The 11,276-nt window shown below is 31.6% G+C and overlaps 1 protein-coding gene across 1 annotated transcript; it reads left to right on the top strand.

The window, feature by feature from the left end:
• Positions 1-1,126: 1,126 nt before the first annotated feature.
• LOC131956621 (antiviral innate immune response receptor RIG-I) lies at positions 1,127-11,236 on the top strand. Its single transcript, XM_059321147.1, has 15 exons — positions 1,127-1,229; positions 1,485-1,691; positions 2,431-2,577; positions 2,773-2,870; positions 3,341-3,592; positions 4,401-4,563; positions 4,905-5,003; positions 5,191-5,372; positions 5,723-5,861; positions 6,133-6,372; positions 7,037-7,204; positions 8,109-8,344; positions 8,573-8,655; positions 8,774-9,058; positions 9,967-11,236. The coding sequence occupies exons 1-15, from the start codon at positions 1,196-1,198 to the stop codon at positions 10,040-10,042; spliced, it is 2,409 nt and encodes an 802-aa protein (XP_059177130.1). The 5' UTR covers positions 1,127-1,195; the 3' UTR covers positions 10,043-11,236.
• The last annotated feature ends 40 nt before the right edge of the window (positions 11,237-11,276 follow it).

Raw genomic sequence — 11,276 nt, 5'->3', positions numbered from 1 at the left:
CGATAGCTTTGGTTTAAACCAACCTAGCAATTGTAGTTATTTTGTTTTTGGGCATTTTTTTTTTGCAAAGGGAGAAAACTCACTTAATATTTTTGGAGTAATCAAGCTGCCTTGATAACATCATCTTACGAAAGGGGATAAATGAAATTTAATAAATAGTAATAAATGAAGTGGGAAAGGGGGTTAGAAGGGGGGGGGGGTCTGACTTTTTGCGATATTTTGTGTGTCGGTAAGTAGAATATAGGCAAAAAAAAAAAGTGACCTTACTTTACTTATAGACAATCCATATGGAGTCAAATTGACAAGGGGTTAATTGACATGTGGGGTAGCCTATATTAGATAGACATGGAGTTATAATGACAGGGGCCAAGGGGGAGGAATAGTCGTTGGAGTAATTAACAAGGAGTGGGTCAGTGTTTCTTTCAAACTTATTTCTCCGTGAGGGAAGGGAGGGGTGCACTTGATTTAACTTGATATTTTCGGGGGGGGGGGGGGGAATGGAGGGCGGACACTGATAAAAGTATATATTTTCTATATAAATTCAATTTCGTTCGATGTGGGGGGGGGGGGGGGGTTCCGCCCCCTTGAAGAGATGCCTATGCCTGGAAGAGACTCTGGGAGGGGGTTTATATCCTAGATTCGGATTCACATAACTTAAATAATATTGGTGGTCGTCCATATATCATACATGACTTCATGCTACTTCAGCAGATTTTGTTTACCCCTGCCCCTTATCATCACACATCGGCACAAAAAGCTACAACAACCTTTCTTGTCGTCGTGTCCCCCCCCCCCCCTCCCCCAATAAAAAAACCCACCTTTCTGTGTCTGGGAACACCCAGAAAAAAATCCTCGTCTCCCAGAAAAAATATAATCGGAAGATAATTTTAATTAAAATGCGAAAAAATTTTGAAATTGTTTTTCCAGGAACTGGAAAATTCCGATCTATATAAATAGAATTACGAAGCTACACTTATCAAGACAAAAATCTTACTTTCACTTTCTCTCTTCTTTTGCTTTCGGTTGCAGTTGTAAAAGGGCTAGCCTAATCAATAATACGCTTTTCATTTAGTCTACTTGTGAAGTCTATAACTTACTAGAATAGATTTCAATCATATAGATCTTTTACTATTCAAGGGCTAGACTAGTAGTAACTTCAGTTTTTTCAGACTTTGAAAAGAAAATCAGAATCATCATGGCCACGGCAGTGAATGTAGACTTTTTTATGAGTATGTAAAAATTTAAGTAAAAAAAATGTAATTCTAGATCTAGACTCTATTAGCTTATTCAATATTCAGCCCTATTCATAGTTAAAAAATTGTTATTAGTAGTAGGCTAGATTAAGATTTCTGATTTACCAATCTCAGCAATTTGTCATAATTAATTTAATTATAATTATAATTAAAATATGTATTATGTATCTATTATCTGTATTAAATTAATTATTACGTTAATTTAATAATAAGGAATATTGTTTAATTCAGCAGATTGGGAGACATTATCTCTAACCGAAGAAGAGTATGATTTACCAGTATGGCAGAAAGCTATAAATACACATGTTGTGGATACCAGGCGTATTACTGTTAAAAATGATGATTCAGAAAATGAACAAGAGTTAGGCTTAAATGAAATAATACAGGATAGATTTTCTGATGAAGAAGACCAAGACGCTGATAATCCAGTTTTAGAAGGTATTTGTTGACAGTTCATTTGGTTGGACTGCATATAATAGTAATGAAGTACAATACAATTTATTTTTGAGAAGAGAATGATATTTATTTATTCCATCATTTGACAAAGAGTTAGACCAGGGGTTCCCAACCTTTTTTTACTCTAGAGCACATTCTAAAATACCGGTAGGGTGGCGGGCACCACCTATTTTAAATCGACAAACTCCTTCCATAACTTGTCATTTTCCCATAATTGATTTTCTTATTTTCTTATAGTCATAATGTATTAATAAATAAAAAACAAAAATGTTTCAAAATAATAAAATTATTTGGCATTTTTTTTCAAATTGCATACACACAGAGAAATATATTTATAAAACGTAAATAGTGCAGTCTGGCTCGCCGCTAGACAAGTTGGGACAAGTATCGAACATATTTAATAAACCTAGGCAGTTAAAAAAAAATTAAAAATATAAGATATGAAAAAAAATCATATTTTAAAATAATGTTTACGAAAAAAATTATGTCTCTGTCGAATAGTGAGAGGCGAGCACATACGAATCGTTCAGCGGGCACCATGGCGCCCGCGGGCACAGGGTTGGGAACCCCTGAGTTAGACTATATATAGATCTAAATCAATTATGGAAGTATTAAAAATAAATTTTATTAATTAAATATGCTTATAATACTAATCATGTAATCTTGGGCCAATCTGAAAAATTGTGGTTGCAAATAATGATTTTCTGATGTGTATTTACAGAAAATGGTCTCAATCTTAGAAAATACCAACATGAACTTGCTGCCAAAGCCCTGCAGGGTCTCAACACTATAATCTGTGCACCTACAGGCTCTGGTAAAACTAGAGTGGCAACTTACGTCATTCTTGAACATTTAAAAAACAGCAATGGTAAGTTTGGAATTAGGGAATAATCAGAACAAATAGGTACCTGCGTAGTTAACTTTATAAAAATTATTTAATTATTTATTCTGGTATTGTTCTATGCTTTATTGCATATTATTTTCTAATTTTTAAATTGATTTGTAACATTTTTATAAATTAATAATTGATGTAATAATAATTAATATACTAATCTATTCCTAGGCCATAAGAAAAAGAAAGTGGCTTTCTTAGCACAAACTGTGCCATTAGCACAACAGCAGTATAAAACTTTAAAGAAACATCTGCCCAATGATTATAAGGTATTTAAATGTTTGTTTTTTGTAAAATGTACTTCTTAGTTTTTGTATTAGAAAGGTAATTAAGTAGAAAATTTATATTTCTGTCAGAAAATATAATGGGAAGGGACTGTTCATGGTAGCATATTGTAAGTTACTTTGTGCATGTAAAATAATAATTATTGATACAAGATTTGTAGACAATTTTTCAAAGCAATGCCTAAAAATAATTATTATGTTAAACACTTTAAAAAAAAAGATAAATGTGCACATAAATAGTTGGTTGAAGCCCATAGTTTACATCTTGAATCACAAACTTTCTCTTCTTTATAACTACCATCAATATCTTCAACTTTTAAGTAGTTTTTTTTTCTGTTTGTCGTTATTCCTATAGCAAATATGCAAATATCCATAACTTAAATATTGAATTGAATGTTAATATTTACCATGATGAGCCTCTGTATTCTAAAAATAGTTGTATTGAAAATCCACAGATCGTCATCTTTACAGGAAAGAGTAAAAACAGCATGAGCCTTGGCCTGCTTCTGAAACACAGTGATATTTTTGTGATGACTCCAGAGATCCTGGTCAATAACATAAATATCAATGGTCTGAGGCTCAACCATTTTTCTCTGATGGTATTTGATGAGTGTCACCACACCCGCAAGAGTGAGGTGTACAATGTGCTGATGCTCAAGTACCTGATGCTCAAGCACAGAGGGGCAGCACCATCTCATCTGCCACAGGTAATTCACTCGTCATATTCACTCGTTATATATAATAAGGTTTCTCAAATTGTTTAAAATTTATAAAGGTGTGGCAGGAATATAAATCTAGTCTTCATTTTTTAGTAAAGGATGGTGTAGTCGGTCTGGCACATGATCCCCTTGTCACCCTTTATGATGTCCACATGTGGGGGGGGGGGGGGGTGTCCTAAAAAAACTGACTTTTGTGGGCACATATGGACTTTTATAAGGAAAAAAAGTGGATTTTTGTGGGGGGGGGGGGGGGGGGGGTGAGATCCAAAATCCAAAATAATTGTGGACGTCATAAATGGATGACCCCTTATACTTAACATATCCCTATCCATTTGCCTATTCCTAACCATAGCTAAAACCTATTATATGTAAAATCCATAAGCAATTGACAGGCTAATGTCCTACTGCAGTATATTTGGGGTCGGGGTGGTAATTGACAAGGGTAATATCCTGCACCTAACACTGCTAACAAGTCTGATACCTGGTCTTGATACTGTAGCCCAGTCCCTGACCAAACAACAACCCCCCCCCCTCCTTTGGCAATCACACTATATCTAAACCAAGTAGTGCAATGTATTAGGAAGAAAGTAAAAACCTGACAGAAACACAAATATAGAGGCTGACAACATGGGTGTTAAAAATGCTTATGTCTTTATCCTGTTGTGGCTTGCCTTGCTAATGAGCATAGTTTGAGTCATTTATGCCCATAGAGAAAGATAGAGAGTTTATAACTATAGATTTTTAGAAATTAATTTACTCAAAAATGTACTTAGACTCAGATATTATTTTGTTGCAGATTGTAGGCTTAACAGCTACAATAGGGATAGAGAAAGCATCTAATGATCACGTCGCAATGATGAGAATTTTGGAAGTCATGGGCAATCTGGACTGTGCTAACATCAACACAGTATCAGATAACATAGAGGAGTTACAAAGGCTTGTTGCAGTACCTGATGAGAGTAAGAGAGCTCTTATTTTAAAAAAAAAACATTAATGACCATATTTTAAAAACAAGTTGGTTTTAATTACATGTTCTTTATGGACTGCAGAATAAAATATTTATTAATTTTAAACAAGGTTTGTGTGAATAGCAAGCTTTCTGGAAAATTTGATTGGATCTCTGACTATAAAATGTTTCTAGTGTTGTAGTCATATAGGCTTACTTAAACTTGTTTTTATATTATTTCAGAGTTTGACAAAAGTTCAAAATATTGTTATAAATACAGTTTTAGTAGCACACTTTAATATAATAGTTACTAGCTTCTCAATGATTTATAATAAAATATTTTTGACTACACAGGATGCAATTTGTTGCGTGAATTGACTCCTGATGCCTTTTTTGAAAAAATTAATGAGATAATGGAAGAACTAGAAGGGTACATTAAACACCATGCTAAAAGTGAGTGCCTTATATAATGTAGACAATATATAATGTAGACAATTAGTCTCTATTTAGATAATACTAATGTAAAGAGTATAGATTTCTATTTATAAAAAAAAAAATTAGGCCTATTATCAGTTTAATCAAAAAGGTAAAGTGTTTTTTGTTAAAAGTTTAACAACACTGAATTTCTTAATTTCTTCAGGAATAAATGACCCTACATTGTCTACTGTTGTGAGGGCAATTCCTCCTGATAGGCGGTCTCAAAGATATGGACAGTGGGCAGTCAATCTCAAAGCTGCTGCACGCGCTGTGCCAAGAATCAATTCTGATAGTGCTGTTGCTATGTCAATTAGAACAGCTATCAGTTTTTCAAAATATTTAGCAGTAAGTTAATGCAAGTTAACTATTCCATTTTACATGCTTAAGTTCTGGTTAAAATATTCAGTAAGTGAAAAGATGAATTGTGAATTAGAGTCCCAGAGCCATAGGCAAACTTTTTAGATCAGTTATTTTTATTTAATTTTTTGTACCACTGCATTAAATAATATTAAAGAATTGTAATAAAAATATCCAATGACATTATTTTGTTTTAAAAGAAATCTCAACATTGCACTATTGTTAACCAAGCGATTTCAATAATCACATTTTACACTGCTGTGGGAAAATGATCTTGATTTCAAAACAATACATATTATCACTTTAGACTTTTAGTAGTTTACTGTAATATATCTTAGGACTTTAACTTCGCCTTGGAATCATATGATCTGGTGGAGCATACAGATGTCATTAATTATCTCAGTAAACGTTTTGAGAACCTGTATATCTTTGAGGAGAGAACAGAGGAAGAAAATATTCTATGCACACATTTTGAAGGTAAATAAGAATTAATTACCTGTGACATGCAATTGTAGAGTTTTATTGTCTTTTAAAAAAATAGAATTAGCATTGTTTTTATTAATAAATATTTATAAATATAAAATAGAATAAGAATTTATTAAGTAAAAACAAAATACATAAAATTTGTAGAAATCTAAAGCTTGGTAGGACTAATCTATAACAAAGTGTTTATTCACTAAGCTTGGTATGGATTATTTGTTGTTGTAAATCAGAATAAAAATATAACAATGACTTTTTTATTTCTTAGAGTTAAAAAGGATTGTCTCACTAATACCTGACGAAACAAATCCTAACCTGCGGAGTTTATCTAACACTCTCTTGGAGAATTTAGTTAACAATGGCGAGTCCTCCCGCTGCATTATCTTTGTAAAGACAAGAGCCATGGCCGAGGCTCTCAGCTCATGGATCAACAGGTGTAACATCCCAGCCCTGCAGACTTTAAAGGCCACCTATTTTACTGGCACTAATGCTTCTCAAGAACAGGGAGGTAAATCTTTACAAGAATATCTATAGGGTTGTCCATAAATGATGTTATACTCTTATGGGGATGGAGGGTTTGGAGTTATGTGATAAGTGGGAGTCAAAAAAAGTGATAACACTTTTTCACATTTAAAAAAAAGTGATGCTTGGAACTGAATTAAGCTTTAACATTCAAATGTAATGTTTTTAAATGACTTTTTAAAAATTTCAATAAAAATAGATCAAATACACATTGTTGACAGAGTTAAGTAAACGATGTTAGCAAAAACAAATTGCCATTTTTGAAAGGGGGGGGGATGGTAGGCTGAGGTGTATCCTTTACATGGGCTCTGGCTTTTTGTGGTTTATTTGATGATGGAGAGTGGTGAGGTAAAAAAAAACATTTTAAAAAGTGTGTCATCATTCATAGATCATAGATTGCCCATATAGTTTTTTTTTCTCATTCATTTTCATAACTTTGATAATATACATGAACAGACAAAAATACAAAATAGACTGCTTAAAACTAAGATGAATATAGAATATTAATTTACATCTTTTAAGAGGTAAATAGTTTCATATTTTTTTAAAGAATGATTGTCAAAAATGTAAATTTGAAAAAAAAAAATTCACATTTCTGATAAATTTACATTATATTATATTTTTGCTTAAACATTTCATAATGTATTTAGGAATGACACTTGCCTCACAAAATGATGCCCTGGAAATGTTTAGATCAGGAGAGGTAAGGATGTTAGTGGCTACATCAGTAGCTGAAGAAGGCATTGATATTCCAGAGTGCAATCTGATTATCAAGTACAATTATGTTGGGAATGAAATTACCACGATACAGACAAGAGGCAAGTTCTGTTAAAATTTGTGAAAATGCTGTCAAACAAATTGATATTAATAAGAGATCAGATTTGTTTTTTTCTGAAGTAGAATTGTCTTTAAAAAAAAATTTATATCACAGTTCTTAAAAGTTTAATTTTACATATTTGTCAATTGGTTTAAAAAAGCAAGAACTGAATAATTATTGCCTTGAGTTAAAAAAAAATGTTAATGAAGAAAAAGATGAAACGGTCACAGAAATCAGCAATCTAATACATCTATAAAGCTATTTATTTTTGTCTCTTATTTTAATTCCATAATAAAGATTTAATGTTTTCTAAAGTATAAATTATGTATAAAAATACATATTATAAAATATGATCTCATTTTGAATGGTTTTACTTTTAAATTGTATATGTTGTGGTGCGAGGATGTTAAAACTTCTATTGTATGGGGATTGTTATCGATCATATATTTACTCTTCTGTGAGGTGCCTGACAGATTCTCCAGTGTGAAATTACAAGAACTGACATAATTCCAATTTCAATTATAATCAAGTTTTTTTAACCAGTCCAACTATCCTAATCCTAACTCTACTGATATATACTATCCTACACTACTAGGTTCTTAAACCTATTTCACTCTATCCCCACTCAATTTCTATCTAACTCCTCAGCTTTAACCTAATTCCTACTCAGCTGTAACTTCACTGTCTGTTACATGCTTCACTGATCACTGATGCTATCTATGACTAGCTGACCATGACCGGTCATCTCACTTCTCATTGGTTCTTACTTCTACCTACTCTCAACTACTTGACTGATTAATATCTATCATAAACTGTTCTCTCATCTGCTTGATCTATTTCTAAGTAATCTAAGCGGTCGCGTCATCATGTGTATACCTAACTTGAATTATTCTTTTCGCTGGTAGGGAGAAGTAGACAACATGGTGGTGTGTCGATTCTGCTAGCAATGCCTGATGTTTTGGAAAGAGAGTTTAACAACTTGAATAAAACATTTATCATGAAACAAGCAATCAAACTAGTGGTAGCCATGGAGGAAAGTAAAAGAGCTGAATTTATTAACCAACATCAGCTACAAGTCCTTGAGCTTTTAGATCAGGAAGAGAAAGCTGCTCCTAAAAAAGTTCAAGCTGATTATAAAATAGTAAGAAATGGAATATGTACTCATTGCTTGTCCTTTAGATAACAATAAATCTTTAAGTTTCAGTTTTTTATTTTTTTTAATGTAATAAATATTGTGTTTGGTAAGTCACAGAAAAATAGTATTCACTTTTTTATTTATTATTATATTGTTAAATGACATAAGTTGTTTTTAAAAAAATATTATGTTAAATATTTATAATAAAAGAAAACATTTTATAAATCATTCCAGATTTGCCCAATGTGTAGACAGCTTGAAGTAGATGGTAAACATTTAAGGACAATATTTAAAAAATACAGAGTTTGTATAGACAGGTGTGACACTGCTATTTTTGTTATTTTGTCTTTAATTTGAATAATCTTTAAGATTTTAACTGAAAATACTCTCTCAGTGATGTTGATATCTTGACACAAAATATTCATTATTTTCAAGGGAACTAATTGATGGAAAGTTCATTCGATGCGCTATAAGGGATAAAAGGGAGATGGATGAACTTGAGTTTATTGGACCAGTTTATTGCAATAGCAGGCTGCCCAGTGGGAAGTTTTGTCGTCACAAATTAGGCGTAATGATCAAACACAGAGGTGCCCCTTACTTCAACCCTGGAATTGAAAATGTAGGATTTTTTACTGATGTTCAAAATCCAGTGAATTCTTATAGACAATGGAAGAAAGTTCCTTATGATATTAAAGAATTATCAACAGAGGATATTATAAGGTATAATATATAAAACTTTAAATTGAAAATATACCCCCTCCCTCAAATAGAAATGATAGAAATTATCTAACAGACCGAAGATAAATCAGTTTTCACCAAAGAAAAGTAATAAACCGGGAGTGATCTCCCCTAAACTTTCTCGAATATTCTTATATAAAACAACAGGGGATGGGAACTCGGGCTATTGACATGATTTTTAATCCATTTTAAATACTTAAAGTTTTAAAAATAGAATAAAATCTCGTAGACAAAATAATTGCACGCCAAGTGAACTAGTGAACGCCAAATAAAAAAGTGCACAATAGCGCGCAATATTATTAGTACTTTAAAAATTTACATTAGTTTTTTGAGAAATCGGAAGTAGCGTAAATTACTACTTCCGGTCAACGGAAATTACTCAAAATTTAACAGAAGGTAGAGAATTAGATCTTTTACTTACATGTGAAATTTCATTTATCTATCTGAAATAGTACTCAAGTTATAGGCTTTTGAAAAATTCAAAGTAGGAAAAGTACCACTTCCGGTTATCGGAAATCGCTCAAAAGTTGATACGGATCTACGATTTTGATAAAATACTTATATATGAAATTTCATCAACCTAGCTATAACGGTACTCAAGTAATCGTGTTTACACACGGACACACACACAGACACACAGACATACGGACAGAATTGCAAAGCCCAGTTTTTCAGACTGGATTACGCATAAAACCTCTTAATTTTGATAAATCTGGATTGATAATTTTTGCCCGATTAAAATAAGTCCTCTATACTTCGGATGTGATGAAGGACTGATGTGTAATACGGTGAAAATTGTTAAAATTTCAAGTGATTTTTGTGCACGATTACAATACTTTCTCTATACTTCGTATATACGAGAAAGTAATAAACATTTTTTAATTTTACAGATACAACAAGCTACTGCCTGAAGATTTTAATATCCAGTTGGATGAAACAGATGAAAGTAGCAGTGATGATGAGTGACAGATATCTGTGAGATGTTCTTGCATCAGTCATTCACTCAACAGTATAGGTACCAGGATTTCATTGGTAAAGAATGTATTGAAGGTGTTAATTTTATTAGGATGCCCAAAGATTCAGCGATTAAATAATCTATTCACTTGGAAAGATATATGTGTAGTGTGGTGGGCACATGGTACCATTATTTAAGAAAAAATGTTCTTTACTCTATAATCAAACCTGTAAGATTTTTCATTTTAAATAATTAGTTTTTTATGATTGATATAACACTTATTTAAATTATGTGTTTTAAATGTATTGTCTTAGTGGATTTTAAAACTTTCTACTGAGTTTAAACAAGGTATAAGATCTTGAAAATATTTGTCTATCACTACAATAGTAGTTTAAAATCAAATGCCTTTACTAATATTCACTTCTTGTATCAATTAGCTTGTCTCATGTAAGAATTGAAAAACTGTTTCTGCCAGCGCATTAATGCGTGTTTGTATTATTATACTTGTGATAAATATTTTATACATTGTGATAAAACACCATGTCGATGCAATAGTTAACTATATTCTTTTTGAGTTTTATGACTTCATTTAAAAAATTTAAACCAAAGTTTAACTTTTGCCTTGTTCACACATCAGCGTTTTTTAAAGCAGTTGAAAAGAAAAATTCCAAAGTGCCAGTGGATTTCTATTTTTATAAATTATGTTTGGGAAACTGTAATTTATGTTTGTTTAACAGTTGATTATAATAATATATAATTTATTTCATTGCATTTTAACCATATTTATTTATATATATATATATATAATGCATATTGCAATAATAAATGATGATCTGTTTACCAGAATTCACAACCATTTCAACTTTAGAAATGACTAATGCTTTTATACTAGTTTATAAATAAACCTCTGTGATACCCCCCTTTGAAAATATAGTTATACAAAAATGGACATTATTTATTAGAATTGCTAAGCTCAAGATAGTATACAAAACTGTTTTTTTTAATAAACACATTTTTGTACCTTCTAAATGCTGTTAAAATTGTTTTAGATGAAACTAACCTTAGATTTTTCTAGCTTTTCCTTTGTGTCACATACAATGTAAAGTAAGACATTGTATTATCTTTTTGGAGACCATATCTATTTCTTGATTTAAAAACAATTATTTCTAGTTTTAAGACAATTTTGGGTGGGCTATGCATGTGAAAATGTATTTTTTAAAGTTTAACAGAGTGAAAAGGAACAAA

Source organism: Physella acuta, unplaced genomic scaffold (assembly GCF_028476545.2).
Source record: "Physella acuta isolate Inbredline_101_S28 unplaced genomic scaffold, ASM2847654v3 ptg001163l, whole genome shotgun sequence".
Taxonomy (NCBI): domain Eukaryota; kingdom Metazoa; phylum Mollusca; class Gastropoda; family Physidae; genus Physella; species Physella acuta.
This window is presented reverse-complemented; position numbering and strand designations above follow the sequence as displayed.